Source organism: Sorex fumeus, unplaced genomic scaffold, assembly GCF_029834395.1.
Source record: "Sorex fumeus unplaced genomic scaffold, SorFum_2.1 ptg000019l, whole genome shotgun sequence".
Classification (NCBI taxonomy): domain Eukaryota; kingdom Metazoa; phylum Chordata; class Mammalia; order Eulipotyphla; family Soricidae; genus Sorex; species Sorex fumeus.
In genome coordinates, this window is record NW_026606076.1 from 39003577 (window position 1) to 39028903 (window position 25327).

General features: G+C 65.3%; 3 protein-coding genes across 3 annotated transcripts in view; 1 reads left to right on the plus strand and 2 right to left on the minus strand.

The window, feature by feature from the left end:
• TMPRSS9 (transmembrane serine protease 9) overlaps positions 1–6825 on the plus strand; it is a 31583-nt gene extending 24758 nt beyond the window's left edge. Inside the window, exons 11-18 of the mRNA XM_056112995.1 lie at positions 553–724; positions 1040–1311; positions 2027–2163; positions 3809–4181; positions 5615–5786; positions 6012–6271; positions 6356–6492; positions 6598–6825. Of these exons, the coding sequence (XP_055968970.1) occupies positions 553–724; positions 1040–1311; positions 2027–2163; positions 3809–4181; positions 5615–5786; positions 6012–6271; positions 6356–6492; positions 6598–6759 (1685 nt within the window). The 3' untranslated portion in view covers positions 6760–6825. The remainder of the gene's footprint in view (positions 1–552; positions 725–1039; positions 1312–2026; positions 2164–3808; positions 4182–5614; positions 5787–6011; positions 6272–6355; positions 6493–6597) is intronic.
• Positions 6826–7003: 178 nt separating this feature from the next.
• TIMM13 (translocase of inner mitochondrial membrane 13) lies at positions 7004–7911 on the minus strand. Its single transcript, XM_056113232.1, has 3 exons — positions 7727–7911; positions 7567–7635; positions 7004–7467 (listed from the first exon to the last, which is right to left on the minus strand). The coding sequence occupies exons 1-3, from the start codon at positions 7844–7846 to the stop codon at positions 7369–7371; spliced, it is 288 nt and encodes a 95-aa protein (XP_055969207.1). The 5' UTR covers positions 7847–7911; the 3' UTR covers positions 7004–7368.
• A 2525-nt stretch (positions 7912–10436) lies between these two features.
• On the minus strand, positions 10437–24416 carry LMNB2 (lamin B2). The gene is made up of 11 exons (XM_056113225.1): positions 24130–24416; positions 16547–16683; positions 15691–15847; positions 15474–15599; positions 13618–13788; positions 12397–12522; positions 12088–12308; positions 11596–11995; positions 11048–11167; positions 10824–10937; positions 10437–10705 (listed from the first exon to the last, which is right to left on the minus strand). The coding sequence occupies exons 1-11, from the start codon at positions 24382–24384 to the stop codon at positions 10664–10666; spliced, it is 1869 nt and encodes a 622-aa protein (XP_055969200.1). The 5' UTR covers positions 24385–24416; the 3' UTR covers positions 10437–10663.
• Between the last annotated feature and the right edge of the window lie 911 nt (positions 24417–25327).

The window sequence follows — 25327 nt, forward strand, 5'->3', positions numbered from 1 at the left end:
GTGGTACACCCGGCCATGCTCAGGGCTGACTCCCAGCAGAGTTCAGAGGACCGTAAGGGTCCTGGGGATCAGACCCAGATGGGCTGTGTGCACGGCCAGCGCCCTCCCTGCTTTCTCTCTAGCCCCTCTGAGATCTTTCCATCCTCACCAGACCGAAGCTCTGTGCCCAGGAAACACCTCCAGGGGGTGGAGTGACAGAACAGTGGCGAAGGGGTTGGCCTTGTACGTGGCTGACCCAAGTGGCTGATCCCTGATACCCCATAGGGGCCCCCTGAGCCCTGCCAGGAGGGATCCCTGAATGCAAAGCCAGGAGTCAGCCCTGAGCATTGCAAGGTGTGACCCCCCCCCAAAAAAAAATAGAAAAAAAAAAAGCACCAGCGCCAGCCCGGACCACCTTGGCACCCTCCTTCTCCCTTGCGCTCTCTTACCCTAGTCCCCACCCCGGGGGGGTTCCGATTCTCAGAGGGGGATCTGGGAGCCGTTTCATCTCTGCCTGCCGGTGCCCCAGCTCTGAGGTCCTGAGCCTCCCATCTCATGTCCCCCATTCCCCAGAGTGCGGGGCCAGGCCAGCCCTGGAGAAGCCCACCCGCATCGTGGGGGGCCTGGGCGCCGCCTCGGGGGACGTGCCCTGGCAGGCCAGCCTGAAGGAGGGGACCCGGCACTTCTGCGGCGCCACCATCGTTGGCGATCGCTGGCTGCTGTCGGCTGCTCACTGCTTCAACCAGTAAGGCCTGCCTCCGTGGGGGGGGGGGGGCTTGGGGGGTGGCCCTGCACCCCACACCGGATATCTCCCACCACCACCATGCCATCCTCCTCCGTCGAGCCTGGATATCCGGCAGCAAAGGATGAACGGGAAACAGGATGGAAAGGGAGCGGGGCACGTCTTGGGGGATGTGGAGGCTCCTTCCCTGCCTTTGTCCGCTCCACGTGGGGAGGGGGGAGAATCTGACAGGCCCCCATCCTCCCGCGCCCCCGGCCCCCACAGCTCTTCCCGGCTGGGGGCGGGCGTGGCGGGTGTCTGAGCCCCACTTCTCCGCAGCACTAAGGTGGAGCACGTGCGGGCCCACCTGGGCACTGCATCGCTGGCGGGCATCGGGGGCAGCCCGGTGAAGCTGGGGCTCCGGCGGGCGGTGCTGCACCCTCAGTACAACCCGGCCAACCTGGACTTCGACGTGGCCGTGCTGGAGCTGGCACGGCCCCTGCGCTTCAACAAGTTCGTGCAGCCTGTCTGCCTCCCCCTGGCCATCCAGAAGTTTCCGGTGGGCCGGAAGTGCATGATCTCAGGGTGGGGAAACACGCAGGAGGGAAACGGTGAGTTGAGGGCCCAGGCCAGGATACCTGGGCACTTCCCCCAGAGCCCGCCACCGTTGTCTCTGGCCCCTGCAAACTGTCCAACGCCCCATATCCTCGGGGGTTGCAAACCCTGGGCCCGAGGCTCATTCTGAATAAGGTCTTATTGGCCAAGCCAGCTGCAGCCTCTGCTCTGTCTAACTAAAGTTTAATTGGCAAAGTCAGTTGCAACCTGTGCTCTTGTCTAAATAAAGTTTTATTGGCAAAGCTAGTTGCAGCCTGTGCTCTGAATCAAGTTTTATTGGCAAAGCCAGCTGCAGGCCCTGTTCTGTCTGAATAAAGTTTTATTGGCAGACCCGTCCCCCGACAGGGGCAGGTGACTCAGAGCTATACCTCTCAGGCCTTTATTTTTCTTTTTCTGCTTTTTGGGGCCCACTCCCAGCTCAGGGCTTGTGACTGAACTTGGAGGCTCTCGCCTGCATAGCCACACTCAAGCCCCTTGAGCTGGTTTGGGGTCCATTAGAGAAAAAGCTTGTAGACCCCAGAACTTCCTGCTGTCGGGGAAACGAAAGGCCTTGCTGGGGGTGTGCAGTGGGTGGAGAGGAGGGATTTCCATCCTGGGAGGGGAGGCTGGGGTGCACCTCCCCACGAGTCCTGAGTATTCCTCTTTGTGGTCGGAGCTGGTTGCAGGGGGCTCAGGCTAAAGGAATTGGGGGGGGGGGGCCCTTCCCTGCAGCCACCAAGCCCGACGTGCTGCAGAGAGCCTCGGTGGGCATCATCGACCAGAAGGCCTGCAGCGCCCTCTACAACTTCTCCCTCACAGACAGGATGCTCTGTGCCGGCTTCCTGGAGGGCAGAGTGGACTCCTGCCAGGTGAGCCTGGGGCAGGAGGTGGCCACCCCCGTCTACTCTCCCATCGGGTAGCCCCGAGGGCTTGTGTGAAGCAGAGAAGCGAGAGATTCACAGGAGACCGATTCCAATCGGCCTTCCTCCTTCCTTCCTCCTTCCCTTCCATCCCTCCTGCCACCCCCTCTTTCTGGTGCTCAGGGCTTACTCCTGGCTCTGCACTCAGGGGTCACTCCTGGTGGTGCTCAGATGAGCCTATGGGATGCCGGGGAATCAAACCCAGGCCGGCACTTGCAAGGCAAATGCCCTCTGTGGTATTGCCCCAGCCCCTATAAGTGACAAATTTCTACCAAGCAACTCGTCAGCTCTTATGAGTGTGTTTTGGAAAGCAGGGGGGACACCTGGTAAGGCTCAGGGACTACTCTGGGTCCATTGCTCAGGGATCATCCCTTTAAATTTCTCCCCCACCCCACGCCCCCTGAGCTTGTATCTTTATTTTATTTTATTTTTGCTTTTTGGGTCACACCCAGCGAAGCATAGGGGTTATTCCTGGTTCTGCACCCAGGAATTATCCCTGGTGGTGCTCAGGGGACCATATGGGATGCTGGGAATCGAACCCGGGTCGGCCGCGTGCAAGGCAAACACCCTCCCCGCTGTGCTATTGCTCCAGCCCCCCTGAGCTTGTTTCTTTAAAAGCGCTGCAGGTGGCCAGAGACAAGGCACAGAGGGAAAGGCTGCCGACTGGGGTTTGGTCCCCAGCACCCCATAAGGTCTCTGGAGCCAGCCAAGAGCGCAGAGACAGGAGTCAGCCCTGAGCACAGCTGGGTGTGGTCCCTAGTGCCTCCTCAAAAAAAAAAAAAAAAGCACTCCGGTAGTAAAGCAAGTTGCAGAATGTTTTAGGTTCCTTGGAAGGTTTCACGTTGAACTTGGGACTTTCTACAGCTGGGAAGCCTGGTGGGAGGGGCTGGGAGCCTGGCTCCACAGCTGAGACAATCCTGCCTGTAGGGGGCGCTAACTGCGTCCGTGCCACTGTCCCTTTCCTCTGTCAATTAAAAAAGGCCTCGCGGGAGGTGAGGCTGGGAGGGCCAAGAACCTAATTCCCAGCATGTCAAAGGTGCAAACTCAGTCCCTACTGCCAAGTGCCAAGCCTCTCCTGTGCCAGCTGCCACCCCCCCTCGCCAGCAAAGTAAGCATGTGAAGGTCATGGGCTCAGGTGCTGGCTGTGTGTTTGTGTGTGTGTGTGTGTGTGTGTGTGAAGGGAGGGTGCTGCCCTGCGTGCCACCGTGCCTGTGGCTTTGGTGGCTGAGCCCAAGAGGCACTGCCATGGGCAAGTCCCCAGGGCACCACCAGCCCCGACCCCTCCACCGCCTCTTCACACTTCCTCCCTTGCACACGGCCAACCTGGGTTTGATCCCTGGCATCCCACGGAGGTCCCTCCCCACCCCCACCCTTCCGGGAGCTCCACCAGGAGTGGCCCCTGAGCCTGGCTGGGTATGGCCCCCAAAGCAAAACAAAACCCAGCAAGCAGAGCCAGGCAGATTAGGGATCACAGCTGTGTGGGTGAGGAGCTCGGGACCGTCTGTCCAGGTTCTGGGGAGCGGACAGACCCCTGCCTGCCAGGGGTTGGGGGGTTCAGGGAACCTGTGATGGCGGCACTCTGCTTCCTCCTTAGGGTGATTCCGGGGGCCCCCTGGCCTGCGAGGAGACCCCTGGCGTGTTCTACCTGGCGGGCATTGTGAGCTGGGGCATTGGCTGTGCCCAGGCCAGGAAGCCGGGGGTGTACACGCGCATCACCCGGCTGAAAGGGTGGATCCTGGATACCATGGCGCCGCGGCCCCTCTCCACGCCGCCCCCCATTCCCCCGGGGACCACCACGGCTGGCCTCCTGGCCCCGGGGGTCCCGGCCAGCACCGCTTCGTCCCCAACCACCAGCAGCTCCGGCAGCCCGGCTGGCCACAGCACGAGCACCAGCCCGGGGCCCTCCTCGTGGGGGCCGACTCCGCCGCCCCACATCCCGACAGCCACCCTGAGCACCCAGCTGCCAGGTAGGGGCTGGGGCGAGGGAGGGAGGGATTGTGGGGCGCTCCTGTCCCCCTCGACTCACAACTGGGCGGCTCAAGCCACTCAGGCAGGGCCAGGGCGATAGGACAGCGGGGAGGGTGCTTGCCTTGCACGCGGCTGATCCGGGTTTGACCTCCAGCACCCCACAGGGGCCCCCGAATCCACTAGGGTATCCCTAAGCACCATCCCCAAATAATGAAGCCACAAGCTTCTCCGTTGCCCTGAAGTGTCCTGGAACCTCGTGTCTCAGCATGGAGGGGACCACAGACCCCCCACCCCCCATGGGTGTCCCTAGTCCCCTTCTTGGGGCATATCACGAACGAGCTCCCCCACAGCCACTTCATTTGGGGCCCCCCTTTCCTCTCAGGACACACCTGGGGGTGCTCAGGGGGAACTCAGGGCACCCCAAGGTGCTGGGGGGAGCTGGGGCTCCATGCTCAATCCTTTGGGTGGTGTCACCTGACTCCCTCTTTCAAGATTCCTGCTGCCGCGTGTAACTGTGGGAGACACAGAGCCCCCCACTCTGGTCCTGGCAGCTGGGGGGTGTCCCCTGGGCTCTGGTGGAAGGCTCACTCCACAGGCCATCAACCGAGGGAATTTGGGGTGCCAGGACAGTGACTTCCTGACTTCTCAGCCCTTCTGCTTCCTGGTGCCCCTCTCTCGGGCCTTTAGTTTTGGGGGTAGCTCCCCCATTCCAGAGAAGCAGAGAAGCTCCTTCCAGTGCCCCCAGCAAGGATGCCCAGCCCCCAGGACACCCTGTGAGGGCCCTGCATGGGACAGACTGTACCCGGGGCCATGGCAAAAGGTGTGCAAGGGAAAGGGCCGATGTCTAGGGGTCCTGGGACCCCTGCAACCACAGCAAGACAGGGACTTGGGACCCAAGAAGGGAGGCAGCTCCCCAAAATGCCCCTTGTTGGGAGTAGGGGGAAATGGTGGGTGAGCACGGGTGAGATGGGGGTGCAGGGACCCTCTGCTGCCACCAGCCTTGGGGGTGAGGGCGGCCTGTCCCAGGGCTGGGTGCAGGGTCCCCAAGGGGCCGCCACAGCTGGTAACGGGGTCCAGGAACATGTGGGAATCAGAGTCTCTGAGCACCCCGCTGGATGGGAGGGGGCCTCAGGGTGGGACCCACGGGAACTAACAGAGTCTAAGTGTCTCTAGGCAGGAATGGGGTTCTTGCAGCACCCTTCGAGTCCACCGATGTCGTCCTGAGGGTTCACCTTGAGTAGGAGTGGGGTCCCCACAACCCCTCGGGACAGCACAGGGAGAGCATGTGAGCTTGTGCAAAGGCCCCGGGGCACAGACCTTAGCCCAAAGCGGAGGTTCTGGGGACAGACAGGTGCTTTGAGCAAAGTCCAGAGGATGTTGGGGTGTATGTAGGGGGAAGGTCTCATTCCGCGGCCGCCCCCGCCCCTCGCAGGTTGCGGCGTGGCGCCGGCGGGCGCGCTCACCCGCATCGTGGGCGGCAGCGCGGCGGGCCCCGGGGACTGGCCGTGGCAGGCGAGTCTGCGGCTGCGCCTGCGCGAGCACCGCTGCGGAGCCGTGCTGGTGGCCGACCGGTGGCTGCTGTCGGCCGCGCACTGCTTCGACGTGTGAGTCTGCACCCCGACCCCCCCCGCGTGCACCCTCCCCTTGGACCAAATCCACCGGGGGGCGGGGCGGGGTACCCTCAAGCCAGGCCCGCCTGGCAACGCGCCCGGGAGATGCCCGGCTCAGGGCGCGCCCCGCGGGCGAGGGGTGGGCTGCAGGATGCCTGGGGCCCCCGGGGTCTCCTCCCTGCGGGAACGGGGAGCCGGCTGACCCCGGGTCCCCCGCAGCTACGGAGACCCCAAACAGTGGGCGGCGCTGCTGGGGACCCCCAGCCTGGGCGGCGCCGACGGGCAGCTGGGGCGCGTGGCGCGCGTCTTCAAACACCCCTTCTACAACCCCTACACGCTCGACTACGACGTGGCGCTGTTGCAGCTGGCGGGGCCGGTGCGCGGTGGCCGCCTGGTGCGACCCATCTGCCTGCCCGCGCCCCGCGCTCCCGACGGCGTGCGCTGCGTCATCACCGGCTGGGGGTCCCTGCGCGAGGGAGGTAGGTGCGGGGGACGCCGCCGCCCGCGATCCCCCGCCGCCCCAGGCGGGGTGACCCTGTCCCACCTGGGTGGGTCGCCCGCAGGTGGCATGGCGCGACAGCTGCAGAAGGCGGCCGTGCGCGTCCTGAGCGAGCACACGTGCCGGCGCTTCTACCCGGTGCAAATCAGTAGCCGCATGTTGTGCGCCGGTTTCCCGCAGGGCGGCGTGGACAGCTGCTCGGTGAGCCCCGGGCCTGCCCGTGGGTGGGGGGTTTTGGGGGCGCGGGCTCTCCCAGGCAGCATGGCACGGGGCGCTGCGCTCAGCGCTCCTTGTCCTCCCGCTCAGGGGGACGCCGGGGGACCCTTGGCCTGCAGGGAGCCGACCGGCCGGTGGGTGCTGACCGGGGTCACCAGCTGGGGTTACGGCTGTGGCCGGCCCCATTTCCCCGGCGTCTACACCCGGGTGGCGGCCGTGAGGGGCTGGATAGAGCAGAACATCCAGGAGTGACTGTCCCTGCGCGGCTGGACCAGAGAGGAAGCAGCGGGGGACGCTGTCCGGCCACCCCGCTCCGGGTGGAAAGTCAGGATCCGGGCGGGGGCCTGCGGGTGGTCTGCGAACTTGGGTGCAATAAAGAGCCCTTGGTCCTGGCTTGGCGCTTCCACGTGGGGGTGGGGCATGGGGTGGGCAGGGGCTGGGGGGTGGGAAGGACAGGCCACAGCGCTTCGGCATGGGTGGGCCGGGGTCTCGGTTCTGACGCCACACCTCCACCGTTTATTAGTCCTCCAAATCGGGGGACTCAACAAGACCCCCTCCCCCCATCCTCCAGCTCCAAACGAACACTCTAGGCACCCGGAGGCATGCGGTTTGAGCTGGGCACACCAGTGGTCGGCCCACCCCTTTGGAAAGTTCTAGAGTCCCTGGTTCAAAACGCCAGCTGCGTTCGCCACCGTCAGGTCGTGGGGTGGCCGGGTCTGCGGAGGGGGAGAGAGGGAGGGGCGGGCGGCCAGGCCCCAACTGTCCCGGCCTTCGTGCTGTCCGCGCGCGAGGCAACGCTCGTGCCCGCCGGCCGGTGCGGGGCTGGGCCCGGGGGCCGGGGGGCGTGGGGGGAGGGGCCGGTCACATGTTGGCTCGCTCCCGCTGCAGCCGCGCGTTGTAGGCGCGGGACACGGTGTTCCAGGCGTCCATGTAGCGGTCCATACACATGGCGATGCACTTCTGCGGGCGGGAGGGCGGGGGCGCGCGGCTCAGGGCTGGGCGACCCCCGGGCCCCTCAACCCCCCCCCCCCGCGTGCCCGAGGGGTCAGGGCGGCTCACCTGCTCCGAATTGTCCAGGGAGCCCCCCGGCTTCCCGATGCACTTCCGGAAACACTTGTCCGTCATCCTCTGCGGGGGTGGACACGCGAGCCCTGAGCCGCGCCGCCCGTCCCCGCTCCGGGGGCCGCCCCCGCCGCCCCCCTCGGGCCCGGCCCCGCACCTGGAGGAGCTCCTGCGCGTTGGCCACGGCGATCTGCACCTTCACCTGCTCCATGATGGCCCCCGGGTCCAGCTTGCCGCTGCCCGAGCCCCCGAAATCCGAGCCGAAGCCACCCTCCATGGCTCCGCAAAGTCAACCGGACCCAGGCCGCGCGCGCCGACCCGGGTCGCGCCGGAAGCCGGGCCGCGCGGGGCACCACGGGAAACGCGCCCGGGACGGCGCGGGGGGAACTACAAGTCCCAGAAGGCCGCGCGCCCCCGCCGGACTTCCGGCACGACCTAGCGAGAGGCGGGGCTTGCGACCGCGCCCCAACCCTGATTCGCCGACGAGTCACGTGGCTGTGCGCGTCACGTGCCCTAAGAAAGGGCCTGGTTATGGGGCCGGAGACCCAGGCACGAGTCACGGGGTGGCTGGGTCCTCTGCGGGGCGTCGTTCCGGCGCCCCAGCTCCGCGGGAAACCGAGGCAGGAGTTAAAACCAAAATTTTCTTTATTGGAGTGTTGTACAAAAACAAAAGATTCCAGTCATAAAATGCGTATTACAAATCATTGGAGGAAAAACAAAACAAAACAAAAAAACAACAAAAAACCCATTTTGGCATGCAAAATCCGCGACACGTGTGCACTAGACGCCCGCGCCGACCGCCGAGCCTGGCGGCACACTCTGCCCAGGCTACTTGCGGCGACCGAAGACCTTGACCTTTCCCGGGACTCGGGACCAGAGGAGACGGGGGTCGGCGCGCCCACGGGGACATGCGAAGACAAACATGATTGCGGCTGGGTGGGCAGAAACATCTGCGGGTGAACACGGCGGCGGCCGGCAAGGCCCTTAGGGACCCCCCTCCTCAGGCAGGTCCGCCTTCCTCGCTAGGGCTGGCTCCACCGTGCAGCCGGGCGTGCTGGGCGCCACCGTGTGTCTCGTGTAGTTGCCCCCCCGCCCCTCCCCCCCGCCCCATTGTAACAGTGATTTCTGCTGCTTCCAAATCCATGATTGCGAAGGACTGTCCAGCGGGCCTCCCACGCCCACTTCCTCTCCCCAAAACGGGCAGAGGCGCCCGTTTCTGTAACAGTGCTCAGCCCCACCCCGACTGCCAAGGGGAAGGGGCAGGGAGAAACGTGGCAGCCTCTGCCCGACACCCCGACCATGCTCCCCGGGGTGGGGACCTGACCTTTCCTTCATGGCCCCAAGCCATGCTTGCCACCCAAGAAGGGCTGGCTACTCCCCCCCCCAACACACCCCAATTTCAATATAGTTTTAGACCCTCCCCAACACGGGTCAGATGCCATAACCAGGTAAGAGTGCAGCTGTCCAGAGACCCACCCATCAGTTCTCCTGAACCCTCGGGGAAGTGCTAGAAACCCGCCAGAAGTCGGCACACGGGTCCGGAGGGACCGACCCCATTCCACAGGCTCTTTGGCGCCTCTCTGCCCAGAACAGACTTGCCCGTGCCTCCTCGGTGCTGCTTTGGTGATGTCTCCCTCTGGGGTAACAGCACCCCCCCAGACCTCCACCGAGGACCCAGCACTGGGGCTGTGGAAGGTTCTAGGCACTCAAGTTAGAAGGTTCTAAACCCAGCAGTTTCCTCTGCCACTGGCCCCTTTGGGGGCCCGGGGTGAACCCTCTGACGCTCCTCAGAACCAACAAACCCTGGAGAGCTGGGGAGGGAGGGAGAGGAGGGCAGGGGGGGGTCCCCCGAGGATTCTGGCCATTGCCTCCTGGCTCAGTATAGCGTCGCTAAGACTCGAGCTGCACTTTCTGAAGTGAGTTTGCCATGGGGGCGGGAGAGGGGGGGGTCACAGGGGGCCCAGAGACTGCCCCGCCATGCTGGGGAGGCCGGCAGGGGAACCCCCCCAAAGTGGGTCCCCAGCCATCTCTGTATTGACCCATGTAAAAAAATAAATATCCATTAAAAAAATAACTTCTGTGTATCTCGGCAGGGAAAAGGTGTAAACGGTGAGCTGACCTAGGGGGTGAGGGTGGGGGGCCGGCAGGAAGTGGAGGGGGGGGGGGGAGTGGAAAGATTGGCCGAGATCTTGGGAAGCTGAGACAGTGAGCTGTGTGGAATCGGGGCGCTGGGGAGAGGGGGTGCTCGGCCCCGGCACAAGGCACGGTGGGAAAACGGGGAGTGCTGGGCTCCCCGGGAATCTGTCCTGCCCCCACCCCGGGGGGAGGGCCGGGCAGAGGCCCCTCCACTGCAGAGGGATGGGGCTGTCACCACCGCCTGCTTTCGGGCGGCTCCCCGGGCGCCCCTTCCGTGCCTTCACCTGCTGCCCAGACTGAAAGTCACATTGTCGCCGGGTCCCTAGGGGGCAGGCCGAGGACCTCGGCGGCAGAAAGTTCCAGAAGGTGGAAGGAATGGGACGGCACCCGGGGTCTGTGAGAAGGGCTGGGAACCCCCACCTGTTCTGAAACCTCGTTCCGGTTTCTGGTGGGCTGAACCACAGAGAACGCCCTGGGGGTGGGCGTGGGTACCCCTGATCGTGCCCGGTCCCCCCACCCCCCCAGCCCAATCCAGGGAACCTGGATTCTGAGTTTGGTTTTTCAAAAGCTTAAGAAGAAAGCTGCTAACAACCCCTAAACCCCGCTCGCTTGCTCTGTCTGCCTCAAGTCTGTGGAGCTGGGGGCTCTGGCCCCTTCCCCGCCCCGGGGAGCTGGGCAGCCCCCCCATCCCACCCCTCCCCCACCCGCTGCCTCCCTAGCTGTCAGGGGCCCAGGCCTCAAAACACGGGGGCACCAGAGCACGCGCCTTGACCGTGGTGACGGGCGTGGGGTCGCAGGGGCCCACCCAGTACGAATGATGCAGAGACAACCCCCCGCCCCCCAAATCCTGGCAGTTCGCTTAAAAATTCTCTAGAAATGTATCAAGGGCTAAGGAGAAGCCAAGAGTAGAAAAATAGTGTCAGTGGCTCTGGGGGACGGTGCGTGGCGGGCGGCCTGTTCACATCACGCGGCAGCCTCGAGAGGTGGTCCTGGGGTCTCCCTGAGAGGGGGGTGGGGAGTCAGCAGACAGCACCGCCACCCCCCATACGCCACCACAACCCTCTGCGGCAGCCTCCCCTGCGGACCAGCAGGGGCAGCCCCCCTCTTCCCGCCTCTACCTGCTGGTGGAAGAGGTCCTCCTCCCCGAACTCGGCTCCCTCCTCTTCCTCCTCCCCGTTCTCGGCCTCCGGCGCCACCACCAAGCTCTGCTTCACCGTGCGCTGGGCCACTTCCTGTTGGGGACAAGAGCCATACTGGTGTTGTCCAGGGGCCGGAGGCCCAGACCCAGGTCGCAGGGTCGGGAGCCTCCCCCCCCCCCCCGAACCCGGGTGGGGACACGCACCTCCCCATCAGAGTTGACCAGCACAGTCCGGAAGCTCTCGCCGGCACCCCAGCTTCTCTGGCTCTTCCATACCAGCGTTGACGGGGGGCTGTGGGTCACCCCAGCCCCAGCTGCCCACACCTGGGGACACAGGACAGAACCTTGTCAATCCCAGCTGCAGGGTCGGACCAGAAAGGGATCCCCCGGGCTGGAGCAATAGCATAGCCGGTAGGGCGTTTGCCTTGCACGCGGCCGACCTGGGTTCGAATCCCAGCATCCCATAGGGTCCCCCGAGCACCACCAGGAGTAATTCCTGAGTGCATGAGCCAGGAGTAACCCCTGAGCATTGCTGGGAGTGACCCCAAAACAAAAACAAACACAAAGGGAGCCTCTTCCACGTGGGCACTTGGAGAAGACGGAAGCCCACAGCAGCTCTGGGCTTCCACAGCGGCAAACAAGGCAGGCTCGGGGGACCCCCTGGGACACCCCCACGCCCTGCGGGACAGTGCCAGGTGCACGCGGGAAGGGGCGGCTGTGACCACGGGCCTGTCCCCAATGTTCCCACTTACCGTGACGGTCTGGCCGGCGCGCAGCACGTACTTGGGCGTGAACTTGTAGGCGATCTCCTCGCCGTCCGCCCCCTGCCGCCGGATGCGCCAGTTGCCCAGCGACTGGTCCTGGTCCGAGTTGTTCTTCAGCCGCACGAAGCGGCCGTCCAGGTCCAGCTCGTCGATGCTGACGCTGCCCGACGCCGAGGCCTGCTGGGCCACCTGGAAGCCGCCGCCGGCGCCGGGGCTGCTGCTGGCCGAGCCCAGGCCGCTGCTCGAGCCCGACGCCACCTCCACCTCCAGCCGTTTCCGCTTGCCCCGGCCCCCGCGCCCGCTGGACACCGCCACGCTGCTGCCGCCGCTGCTCGACGTGGCCCGCGAGATGGTCACCCGCGACGACGGGCTGGGGGACAGCTTCAGCCTGCGGGCGGGGGCACAGGCGGGGCGGGCATCAGGCGCCTGGCCACGCCGGGCGCGCCCCCCGCCGCGCCCGCCCACCCCGTCGCCCCCCACCTCTCCTCCTCGCCCTCCAGCAGCTTGCGGTAGGCGTTGATCTCCATGTCCAGGGCCAGCTTCACGTCCAGCAGCTCCTGGTACTCGGCCAGCTGCTTCTGCATCACGTCCCGCAGCTCCGTCATCTCCCGCTCCTTGGCGTCCAGCATCTTGCGGAACTTGTCCCGCTCGCCGGCCATGGCCGCCTCCAGCTCGCGGATGCGGTCCTCGGAGGCGCTGGCCTGGCGGGGCGGGCGGCAGGGTCAGGGGGCGGCCCCCGGCGGGCCCGCACCCCCCCCCGACCCCACCCCGGGGCCCCGCGGACCGCACCTGCTTCTGGAGGCCCGAGAGCTGGTAGCTGAGCGACTCGAGCCGCATGCGCGCCTCCTTCAGCTCCTCGCGCGCCGCGCTGGCCGCCTTGTCGTTCTGGTCCGAGCTCAGCTTGGCCTGCTCCAGCTGGGGGGACACAAGGGGGCAGGGGGCCGCCTCATGGTCAAGGACCCTGTGACAGGGGGTTGGTGGGGCGGGGCCAGACAGGACGATGGCCAAGGGGCGTGTTCTTCCGGCAAGAGGGCCAGCCGGGGGTCTGGGTCCGCAGAGAGGGCAGGGCCCGAAGGCTGCCCAGAGACAAGGCCTGGGGAGGACGGTCCAGGGCCTGGGGCCTAGGGCCAGGCAGCTGGAAGCGGAGTGGGGCCTAGAGAAGGCAGCCCGGGGGCGGGGCCTGGCGGGGGCGGCCCAGAGGCGTGGCCTAGAGAAGGCGGGGCCTGGAGCCGGCAGCCCAAGGCCTAAAGAGAGCGGCCAGGGCCGGTGCCTAGAGAGGAATGGCTCAGGGGCAGAGCCTGGAGGAGGTGGTCGGGGTAGGACCTTAGAGAGGCGGGCCCGGGGGCGGAGCCTCCTAGAGAAGGCAATCCAGGGGCGGAGCCTGGCAGGGGCGGCCCAGAACCGCTGATGCTGCAGCCCATTGGAGTAGCTCGGAGAGGGCGGGGTCTGGAGACCGCAGCCCAAGGCCTACAGAGGGCAGTCCGGGGGTGGGGCCTAGAGAGGAATGCCCCAGGGGTGGAGCCTGAAGAGGTTAATCTGGGGGCGGGGCCTGGAGAGGCCAGCCCAGAGGCGGCGCCTGGCAGGGGCGGCCCAGAGGCGTGGCTTAGAGAGGGCGGGGTCTGGAGCCTGCAGCCCAAGGCCTACAGAGGGCAGTCCGGGGGCGGGGCCCGGAGAGGCCGGCCCAGAGGCGGAACCTCCTATAGGCGGCAGCCCGGGGGGCGGGGCCTGGCAGGGGCGGCCCAGAACCGCTGAGACTGCAGCCCAGAGACGGGGCTTGGAGAGGGCGGGGTCTGGAGACCACAGCCCAAGGCCTACAGAGGTGTGTGTGTGGGGGGCCTAGAGAGGGTGTTCCGGGGTCGGGGCCTCAAGCAGGTTATCCGGGGGCGGGGCCTGGAAAGGGCACCCGGGGGCGGGGCCTCTTAGAGAAGGCAGCAGGGGGGGTGGAGCCTGGCCAGGGCGGCCCAGGACCGGGCCTAGAGAGGGCAGGCCAGGCGCGGGGCCCCAGCACACCTTGGCCTGGTACGTCTGCTCCAGCTCCTGCCGGTACAGCCTCACTTGCTCGTCGTGCTGGCCCCGCAGCTCCTCCAGGGCCTGCGCCACCTTGAAGTCGTACTCCTGCTGCCGGCTGCTGTCCACCTCCACCAGGCGCCGCTCGTGCCGCCGCCGCGTCTCCCGCACCTCCTGTGAGGGCACGGCCCGGCCACCGTGAGCCCCCACGGGCAGGTGGGCGCAGGGCCCGGAGCTGGGCCCTCTCGGCCTGCAGCCGCCACCTCTGAGAGGGCGCCCAAGTTTGCACCGCTGGTGTGGCACTTCAAGCTCCTTCTCTGTCACCGTGGCGGGCCACATGTTCCCCACCCCCCACCCCCGGGACGCCGGAACCCCAAGGAGCGCAGGGTGCGGGCCCCCACACACATCTGGCCTGACCCACCCTTTCGGCTTCCCTGGGAAATGACCTTCACTGGCTGAACAGAACGTGCCCCCACTACCGCTGGCCCCCCTCCCGCATCTCCGCACTGAAGGCTGGGGATGTAAGCACTCCTCTATGAGGAATGTTCGGGAACTGGAGGTGCAGGAATAAACTGCAAGGCGCCCTAAGAGGCTGAGTTTGAGGGGATGGGAGGAACCCCAGAAGCTGCTGCAACAGCCGAGCAGGGGGGATTTGGCTGCTGAAGGCAGCTGTGCACGTGGAGGGTCTGGGCACCATCCAGCACTGCTTGATCCCCCCAGAGCTCAGAGCCAGGGAGAACCCCATCCTCTGCAGAGATCCGGAAGCGCCCAAAGACCCTGGGCTGCGACCGAAAAGTCCCAAGCAAAACACTGCTGAGCCCGACCCCCAGGATGACCAGGTGGTGGGGGGGTTCCCACAAAGCCCTTCCTGGCATCCTGCTGAGAGTTCCCTGGCCCAAACTGGGACCCCACTGAGGTGTGAGAGGCTCCTTCCAGGGACAGGCTGGGGGGGGTCCCCCTCAAATGTCTTCATGGAGTCTCATCAAGGACCCGGGACTCCTCGCAGGTGAGGATGACTCAGGGTCATGGGGCCCCTCCCAGGCCTGGGGCCCCTCAGGAACGTGGCCCCCTCACACATCTGGGGTTTCTCGGAAACGCTCCTGGGTTTGGGGTTCCTCCTAGGTCCAGGATCCCTCTTAGACCAGGGGTCCCCAGGGAACACGGGGTCCCTCACATGTTGAGGCTTCTTCCAGGCTCTAGGGCCCCTCGCAGGGGTGGGAGACTCCCCCATGTCCCTCGTGGCCTTCACCCAGGCCACCGTGGCACCCGGGGCCAGCGGGGGCAGCTGCAGGGGGCGGCTCCTCAGCAGCATGGATCCCCCACTGCGGGGGCTGGACAGTCCGGCTCAGGTTCTGGTTCCGTTCCGAGCTCTGAGGGCACAATGCCCCCACCCGCCCACACCCCCACCCCACCCCCACCCAGCTCCAACCAGAGACTGCAAAAGAGGTACCGTCTGCGTACCCACAAACACAAGGAGGGACGGACAGATGGACAGAAACCCGGGCGGGGCCTTAGCTGGAACACGGGGCTGGCACCCACAGCCCTGGGTGCCCCTGGGGCTGGCCTGGATGCCAAAGGCTCCATCTTCTGAGCCACAGAGAAGAAGCCCCCCACGATGACCAACACGAAGACGGTCATGATGCCCCCAAACCCGGGTGCAGGTATGTGTGTGTGTGTGGGGAGAGGGGGTGACCCGAGAACAGACAGAGGCAGACAGGAGCCCCGGCCCCCCAGCACCGGGCAGGCCGGAAGTGGACCCCCAACCCCAGGCACCACTGACGTCCTCCAAGACGCAGACCCCCTGCGCCCCTGCACTGGGCAGACCGGAAGTGGCCCCCCGCCCTGCCCCCCCCACTGGCCTCCTCGAAGACGCTGCGGCGGAAGTCGAGCTCCTCCTGCAGGCTCTGGCAGCGGTTCTCCAGGTCCACGCGCATCAGCGTCTCCTTCTCCAGCTGCTGCTTGGCCACGGCGTGGCCGTCCTCCGCCTGGGGAAGCCGAGGGGTCAGGCGGGCGCGGGGCCCCGGGGGGAGGGCGGGCGGCGGGGGAGGGGTGCCCGGCCCGCGCCCCGCGCCCCACCTTGGCCAGCTGAGCGCGCAGCTCGGCCACGTCGCTCTCCAGCGCGCGCTTGTCGCCGAGGGCGGCCGCCAGCTCGGCCTCGCTGCGGTGCAACAGCGCCTCCAGGTCCTTGGCGCGCGCCTGCGCCGCCGTCAGCTCGCCCTCCCGCTTCTTGGAGCTGCAAGGGCCGGGCGCGATGAGCAGAGACCCCCAGCCCCCGCGGCGAGGAACCTGCCTGTCTCCAGCCCAAGGGTGCCCACTGCCCAGGCAAGGAGGGGACGGCGATCCCCCACTCTGAATCTCAAGTGGGGAGGGGGGGCTGGAGCGACAGCACGGCGGGGCGGGCGTTTGCCTGGCATGCAGCCGACCCGGGTTCGATTCCCAGCACCCCATAGGGTCCCCCGAGCACTGCCAGGAGGAACCCCTGAGCATCGCCGGGCGTGACCCAAAAAGCAAAGCAAAATAAATAAAGTGGGGAGGGGGGTGTCCTGGGCACAGTGCGGGGTGAGCAGCACCCCTGCCTCCCCCACCCCCAGCCCCCAGGATCTCCCCTGGTGACCCCAGGGTCACCCACTAAGACACACTCAGCCCCTGCCTGGGGTAACGGAGCACAGGCCCCCAAAAGCCCCCTCCCTGCCCCCCACCCCAAGTCTTGCTGCTCTGCCAAGGCCCGGGGGCGGGGGGGGGGTCCGGCTGTCCCCACTGGCCTGCAGGAGGCAGCGGGCCCGGAGCAGGGGCCGGGAGAGGACTTCAGCTACGGAACATTCCAGCAAGAGCCCAGGGTGGCCAGGGAGGGCGAGATGGCGACTTCCAGGGGCAGCGGAGGCAGGGGTGATGGGGAATAAGAGGGGGTCATGCCAGGGGTCCTGGTGCCCACCTCTTGCTGATTTCCTCCAACTCGGCACTCAGTTTGCCCACGTCAATCTGCAGCCGGGCACGCTCCCGGGCCGTCTCGTCCAGCACCCGGCGGGCGTCCGCCAGCTCCGACTCATACAGGCTCTTGATGCCACTCACCTGGAGACAGGGGACAGCGTGATGGGGACACCACTCTCAGGGCACCCCCCACCTCCAGATACCCAGAACCCCCGAGGGGGGGGACGGGACGGGACGGGACACGGAAACCCCATGGGCAGTGAGGAGCCGAAGACTTGGGAAGAAGAAAAAACGTTCCCGGGGCCCGAAGCAATAGCACAGTGGGGAGGACGTTTGCCTTGCACACGGCCAACCCGGGTTCGATCCCCAGCCCCCCAGAGGGCCGCCCGAACACCACCAGGAGTGATTCCTGAGCACAGAGCCAGGAGTCAGCCCCAAGCACTGCTGAGTGTGACCCAAAAAGCCCCCCCCAAGAAAAAAAAAGGAAAAGAAAAATGCTCCTGAAGCAGATGCCGCAAGCCCAGGACCCCCACACTACGGGGACGCTCATCTGCGTCTCCAGAGCAGGGACGCGGGACCCGTTTCACCCCTACCCTGCACCAGAAGGGACGTGGAGGGAGGAAGCAAAGGAGGGGCCGGAGGCCCCACAGCGAGGCAGGGGTTCAGCCCTGCACACCCCCGACCCCGGGATCCCCAGCACCCCCGCGCCTCGGCTCAGGTACTGACCCGCTGGCATGGAGGGCTGCCCAACGCCCCCCGCCCCAACCCCTGCTCCCCGCCAGGCAAACCAAAGCAGGAGGAACAGGGCTGCCTCTGTGGGGGACAGAGTGGCCGCCGGACACACAGAAGATGAGCAGAGCCCCCACACTGGGTGTCCTGGGGACCCCCGGGCCCAGCAGGACAAGCAGCCCCTCAAGTCTGGATCTGTAGGGGCTGGCAAGATAGGACAGTGGGGAAGGTGCTGGCCCTGCATGCAGGAGCCCCAAGTTCGATCCCCAGCAATCCCGGGGTCCCTGGAGCCCCACCAGGCATGATCCCTGAGCACAGAGCCAGGAGTCAGCCCTGTGCATGGCCGGGGGTGGCCCAAAAACAAAAAAGAAAAGAAAATCCTTGCACCGAATGTTTTTCTTGGCTTTGGGGGCAGACCCAGTGGGTCTCAGGGGTCACTCCTGTGGTGCCCAGGATTTAAACTGGGGTCAGCCATGCACAAGGCTCCTGTGGGGTGACGGGTTCGTGGGGTCTCCGGAGGGGTCACTGCTGGGCCGGGACCCTCAGGCAGGCAGTGAGGGGCGCTCAGGAGAGGGGCGCTCACCCCGCAGGAATTCACGCCCGCCCATGCTCTTTCTTCAGGCTCTGACGAAGAAGTCATTGTCTTTTATTTCAGATTTTAGTCCCTCCTCTTTCCCGGGGGTGGGGGGCCGGAGGTCCCCCAAGTGATGTTCCGGACACCCAGGGCCCCTGCAGATGGTTCTCAGCCCACCGGGCCCCAAGGAGACGGGGCTGTGGTGGGGCCCCGCGGTGCCAGGGACACAGACCCATGCTGCACACGCGGCGTGTGCCCTAACCACCGCGCCATCTCCCCTCTGGAGGGAGCACTGTGGCTGGCGGTACCATGACCAGGAGTATCTTGGGCGTCGCTGTCCCAACTCTCTACCGACCCGGCCAACTGCTTCCACTGTTTTGGGGCCACCCCGCCCCCAGCGCTCGACATGATGGTGGGGGGCCCAGGGACTGAACCTGGGCCAACAACCCGTGCTTTGTACCCCTGGACACACTGGGTCCCTGGGAGACGTCACTTAAGGACTTCCGTATTTCCTTCCGAAAAACCCTCAGGTTGGGAGGGGGTGCGGGGCTGCCCCCAAGCCTGTTGTGACCTGCAACGTCTGACTTTTAGGGCTCTCGTGTGTATACGTATGTGGGGAGGGGATTTTGTTCGCTTGTTTTGGGGCTACACCCAGCAGTGCTCTGCACTCTGGAATCGCCCCTGGAGGTGCTCAGCCGGGCACTGAACCCGGGTGGGCTATGTACAAGGCTATAAATATCTCTCTGGGCTGTGTGTGTGTGTGTGTGTTTGTGTGTATGCATGTGTGTGTGTGTATGCATGTGTGTGTGTGTGCGCGCGCGTGTGTGCGTGTGCATGTGTGTGTGCGTGTTTTAGGAGTCACAACCAGCAGTGCTCAGGACTGACCCCAAGTGGGTTGTGTGCAAGGCTATACTATCTCTCTGGCCTCTGTGTGTGCGTGTGTGTGTGTGTGTGTGTGTGTGTGTGTTCGTTCTGAGGGTCACCACCAGCTGTGCTCAGGGCTCACCCCTGGCTGTGCTAGAGGACCCTATGGGGTGCCGAGGGAGGAAGGAGCCGGGGTCTGGACCATACCAGGTGGTACTCCGGGAGACCATGTCAGTCAGGGCATCAAAGCTGGGGTGCCCACAGGCCAAGTCTGCGGCCTCCCCCTTCCCCTGCGTGCCTCCACAGGGTAGCAACTTCCTGTACCAGGAGGGAAAAAGCTTCCCGGAAGGAAAGTGCAGAATCCCGCGCGCCCCTCCCCCTCTGGCGAGGGTGATCCTAGCTAGCTCTTGGCATCCAGAGATGGGGGAGCACAGCCCTTCAGGCGCTGCCCCATCCCTGGCAGGCGGCTGACCCGCTTCAGTTCCCGCACTCTCCGGGTGAGCCCTGAGCCCTGGGCACCTGTGCTGTAGGGTGTGGCCGCAAAACAAAATGACAAAAATGTGTTTTGTTTCTCCAGAGGTCCAGGGAAGGACAGGCCAGGGTCCAGCTGCCCCAAAGCAAGTGCCCTGAGGTCACTGGAACTATCTCCCCTGGCCGATCTTGCTTTTGCAATACAAAAGCAAAAACCAAAGTGCCTCTGGGAAGGGGAATCTAAAGGAAGAAGAAAAAAGTGAGGTGGGGGGTGGAGGGGAAGCCAACCCGATTCAATCTATAGGGTCCCCTAAGCCCCGCCAGGAGTGATGCTCGAGCACTGAGCCAGGAGTCTGCCCTGAGCAACACCGGGTGTGGTGACACCAAAAAACAAAGCCTGGGAGGGCAGAGGAGGGATCACGGCCATGGGCAAGCCAGACAGACCCTGGTTCTGGCCCTCCCCAGGGTGCTTCCTTCAGAGATGCAGTGCGCCCGCCCCATCAGCACCCAGATGCAGTGCACCCACCCCATCATCACCCGAATGCAAGGCGCTCACCCCAAACCAACATCAGCCCTACAGTTCCCAGCCCACCTCGTGCTGCCAGCCTGCCCCCATCAGACACCAAGGCGGAGAGTGTAGCCCCCCCAATCCAGCACCCCAATTGCCATGCCTTGTGCCCACCCCTCCCCCAGTCTGTTGGGGCTTGGGGGGAACCTCCCAGCCTCAGTGTCTCTGGGTGACGCAGCCTGCTAGGTCTGAAGTGAACCCTCAGCACACAGGTGATATTTAAAATGGGGGGGGGGGGTCAGAGATTATTTCTTTACTTTTGTTTTACTTTCTCTTACGGCTAGGGATCTCTTACACGTTTGGGTCACGACCAGCAGTGCTCAGGGTGGCTCCTGGCCCTGTGCTCAGGGGTGACTCCTGGCGGGGCTCTGGGGAACCTTTCGAGGCAAGGATGAAACCCCCAGCCGGGACTCAAGCAGGACCCCCGCCCCTGACCCCAGGACTACCCTCCCAGCCCTGTCCTTTGGGTTCATGAGACGACGTTTTCAGATTTCTTCATGAAGACTGAGGCTGCTTCCTCCACAACCCCGAAAAAAACCAGGTCCTCAGAGACAGCCAGGAAGGAGCTCACCTTGCGAATGACAGACCAGGCATCACCTGTTTAGAGCCCCTCCTGGCATTGCCAGATGTAGCCGCCCCACCCCACCCCAAAAGACACAACTGAAAATAAAAGCAAAGAAGAGACTGGAGAAATACTACACGGATCAGGTACTTGTCCTGCAGGCAGCTGCCCTGGGTTCGACCCTCAGGACCACCCGGGGTCCCCTGAGCTCCGCCAGGAGTGATCCTGGAGCACAGAGCCAGGAGTCAGCCCTGAGCACTGCAGGGTGATCCCACAACACAACAGAACAAATCAGGGGGGACTGAGCGATAGCACAGCGGGTAGGGCGTTTGCCTTGCACGCGACCGACCCGGGTTCGATCCCCAGCATCCCATATGGTCCCCCGAGCACTGCCAGGAGTAATTCCTGAGTGCATGAGCCAGGAGGAACCCCTGAGCATCGCCAGTGTGACCCCCCCCAAAAAAAAAATCAGGGTCAGGGAAAGGGCCTGAGAGCACGTGCCCTGGGTCCCCACCCACCACCCAGGGCGCTGCCCCACCCCGGTCCTGGGCATGCCAGGACAGCCACCACAAGAAACCTGCAGGCCTGGCCAGGCCCGGAGGGAGCAGCAGGGCCACATTCTTCCCTTCCCCGGAGGAGCAAGTCTCTGAGGCCACTGAGGGCGCCAGCCACCCCCTCAAAATCAGGTCCCCGAGCCAGAGAGACGGCGGGGAGGGCGCTGGCCTTGCACAAGGCCAACTCGAGTTCGATCCCTGACATCCCATACGGTCCCCTGAGCACCACCTGGAGTGGCCCCTGAGCATGACCTGGTGTGACCCCCCCCCACAATAAAACAAAAACAAAAAAACAGGCCCTCTGAGCTTGCTCGCCATGGAACCTCCTGGATCATTCAGACACCCCCAGCGCCAGCCCCCCATTCCCACCGCCTTTCCGGAATGAAGCACTTCCAACAGACGAGCCCGCCCTGCCCTCACAAACAGGCACCATCTCCGTGGGTGGGCTGTTTTTTTTTTTTTTTGCGGGGACTGCTGGTGTGGATCTCACGGGGGGCGGGGGGGGCCCTAAGGCTGCTACTCCAGGCGCAGTGCTCAGGGAGCACTCCAGGTGGGTCTCAAGGACCATCCATGGTGCCAAGGATCAAACGGAGGCCTGTTGGGGCTGGAGCAATAGCACAGTGGGGAGAGACAGCGGGGAGGGCGTTTGCCTTGCTAGGATAGAGCCCAGGCCGGCCGGTCTGGAGAGGCGCCAGTGTTGTACTCGGTGCCCCTGGGCTCATTTCCTGACAACTCACAGGATGCCCGGAGCACAGAATCAGGAGTCAGCCCTGAGCAGCGCCGGATGTGCCCAAAAGCCAAAATTGTAATCCGGACCCGGGTGTCTCAGCCCCGGGACAACCCACTCGGCCCTTCCATCTTTGGCAAGGCCGAGAGAGAGAAAACGAGAAGGTGCTTTGCACCCAGGGCTGGACCTGCGCTCGGCTGCCCGGCCGGCCATGCAGGGCGCAGGGGACAGGCCAACACCCAGCAGGCTCTGAGCCCCTTCCGGTCCCACTCAGCGGGCAGCAGACCCAAGCAGGGGAACCCCGACACTGCAGCAGCCTGCCAGGAGCCCCCCAGTGCCAGCCGCACTGAGACCTGTGGGTGGGGAAAGCCCCCCCACCCCGACCTGCAAGCACCCCCAGCGCCTGACGCTTCCCGAAGCCCCGTGGCAAGGCAGCAGTGAGGGCAGGAAACAGGGTCACCTGGGCAGGAGGGGGGGGCGCGAGGGCAGGGAAGGAGCACACAGGCGTGCGTCCCCTGGGGTTCGCTGTCCGTCCGTGACAGGGGACAGGTCACTCTCTGGGACCCCCTCAAAGGGTCCCTGGTGACTCAACCTTGGCCAGCGGATTTGGGGTACCCACTGGGGTCACTCCAGCAGCACAGCTGCCATCCGGGCCCCCACCCTGGCCAGGAGCACCCCCAGGGTGGCAAGTGTTGAGGTCCCCGGGGCAGGACACGCCCATTTACACGCGCATTCACGCTCATTCACACACACATTTACACACTCACACTCGCACTCACAGCCCATCACGTGTATGCACACCTACACACGCATTCACCCATACGCTCCCACTCACATGCACAACCCATCACATGCACACATGGACACACACACTCACAGTCCATTATGCACACACACACTCACACGCTCGCATTCACTCACACGAATACATTCGAATACATTCCTACATACGCTCACACGCACACGGTCACACACTGACTCACTTGCTGTCTCACACTCAGTCACACATGCACACACACATTCACATGCACGCACACAGACACACCACATGGGGAGGGGACACACGCACACACATTCACAGTCACACATTCATACTCACACATATGCACTCAGTCACACACCACACACACACACGCATGCACATAGTCACACACACACACACACACACACACACCAAACCCAGGCCAGCTGACCAACACAGTCCAGCTGTCGGCAGGGAGGAGGGAGGACCCCAATGGGTCCTGGGGCCTGGGCAAGGGGGCTGCAGCCCACAGGCTGCCCACAAGGCCTGGAACTGAAGTCTCGAGGAAACACCCACATCCGACCTGGGGGCCCTCTCGGGCATCTGCCCGCCCCAACCCCCAGCCCAACTCAAAGGGTGTCCCAGCTGCAAACACAGGACAAACTCAGGGGCAGGGCCCCCTCAAGGCAGCAGGGTTTAGCCTGAGGTCATGACCCCGCTCCACCTGGTGCTGGTCTGCACCCCCTCCCTCCCGGCGGGTCCCCAAGACCCTCCCCGATTCCAACTCCCAATTCCCCCTGCGTCCCCTAGACCTCAGCTCTCTCTGATCCTGGGCAGGGGTAGAACCCCCTTCCCCTCAGCAAAGCCATCCTGGGGCTCCGGAAGGTCTCCCCATTCCCCCACAACTGGGGACCCCGGCCCCGGCCATGCCCCCAAACTCACTGGACTCACCTAAGGACTCCAAAGTGACAGGCGCAGCCACGTGACTCCGCCCAGGAGCCACCCCGCCCTCCACCCTCCCCGGGGCCTCGGTCCCCTCTGCGACCAGAGGAACCCCCAAACCCACAGACCCGAGCTCAAGGGGAGGGAGTCTCGGGGACCCTCACACGCTCCCTCCCTCCAGGGCCTCCAGACCCCCACTCCCTTCACCCCAGGGCGCTCTAGAATGCGGAGTCCGCGCCCGGTCTGCGTCCCTCCCTGGGGCCCCGTCACAGTGTGGGGGGCTCCTGACACCTCCGAGCGTCCGGGAGGGGAGCCCCGAGTCCTCCCGGCAGCCCCGCTGGGGGCCCAGAACAGCCGGGAAGACCCTGGGGAACCCCCCTTCTCCCCGGAACGCCCACGTGCCCCCAGGAGCCCGCAGCAGCGCGCGCACCCCGCGCCCGGGGGGGCCCCCCGGGAACCTGCAGGACCCCAAGATCCCTCCAAGCCCCAGCCCAGACACCCCGGATGCTGCTCCCCGCTCCTCCTCCGGGGACCCCCCACCCACCCCAGCCCCGCACTGGGGATTCCTTGACGTGCAGACCACGCCCCCGACGTGCACCCGTCCTTCGCTCTGGGACGCCCCCCGGGGCCCCTGCCGGATGTCCCCTGGGGTCCCCGAGGTGGGCAGACCGAACCCGAGAAAGGCACGCGAGCTCCACCCCCCACCCCGAGAGGCCCCGATGGGAGCGGCACCCCCGTCCGTGCCCGCCAGCGGCCCCCGCCGCCTCGCCCGCGGGCGCGCGCGGCGCGGCGCGGCGGGGACGCGCGCGCGGGCGCGCGGGCGCGCGCACCGGCGCGGGCGCGCGCACGCCTACCTCGCGCGTGGTCACCTCCTCGCGCTCCGAGATCTTGACGAGCAGCCGGTCGTTCTCCAGCTCGAGCGCGCGGACGCGGTCGATGTAGTGCGCCAGGCGGTCGTTGAGCTCGCGCAGCTCCTCCTTCTCCTGCAGCCGCGACAGGCGCGTGGGCGACAGCGGCGTGGCCGGCCCCGCGCGGCCGGGCAGCGGCGTGGCCATGGCGGCGGCTCGCGGCCTGCGCGGCTCGGGACGGCGGCCGCCCGGCGGGCTCATTCAATCCGCGCCGCGGCAAGATGGCGCCGCCGTCTCCGCCCGCCCGCCCGCCCGGCTGTCGGCCCCTCCGCCGCGCGCGGGGCCTGCTGGGAGATGGAGTCCGCGGCCCCGCGCGGGGGATGCTGGGACTGGTAGTCCCGCGGGGCACGCCGGGAAATGAAGTCCGCCTGCCGCTCCTGCCAGGCGGCGCAGTACCTCCGCCTGGACTGCGCCCTTGCCCGCCTGTCGTAGAGCCTTTGGATCGTCCACGGGCGTCTTGCGACGCGCCCCCGTCCTTTGCTGCGCATTGCTAGATGAACAGCTGCGTGTCCCCCCCCCCCCCACACACACACAAAATGATGCCAGTAGTGGTAGCACCTGCCAGCGCCAAGCCACCAAAAGTGGTGGAACAGACAATGACAGGGTCGGAGCAATTGAGCACAGCGGGTAAGGCGCTTGCCTGGCACACAGAAGACTCGGGTTCGATCCCCGGCACCACCTTGGGTTTCCCTGAGCGCCGCCAGGAGTGATCCCTTGGGTTTGTGGACCCCAAACCCAAACTCAACAATGCAACAAGTTATCTGCCCGTAGATCCCTTGGTTGCTTCTATCCTCGGATCTGCATGGGCGTTCTTGGAGAAGGCTGGACCGGGTGCGAGACAGCCTTTAGGTGACTCCAGAAAATGGCACGTGGAGCAATCCCCTCCCCCAGACTGCACAGTTGGAAGCCCAAGTATCCCCAATCCTTAAAACTCAAGGTTTCAGTATCTGTATTACAAACCACAATACCCAAAAGGCGGGGGTGGTGGGGAGGTGGGGGGAGAGAGAGAAGAACGGTGAATGACAGAGTGACAGAGGCAGGCAGGCTTGGGGGTGGGGGTCGGGGCTGACTGGAGAAAACTGGGGACCTTGGTGGTGGGAAATGTACACTGGTGAAGGTATGGGTGTTGGGATATTGACTGAAA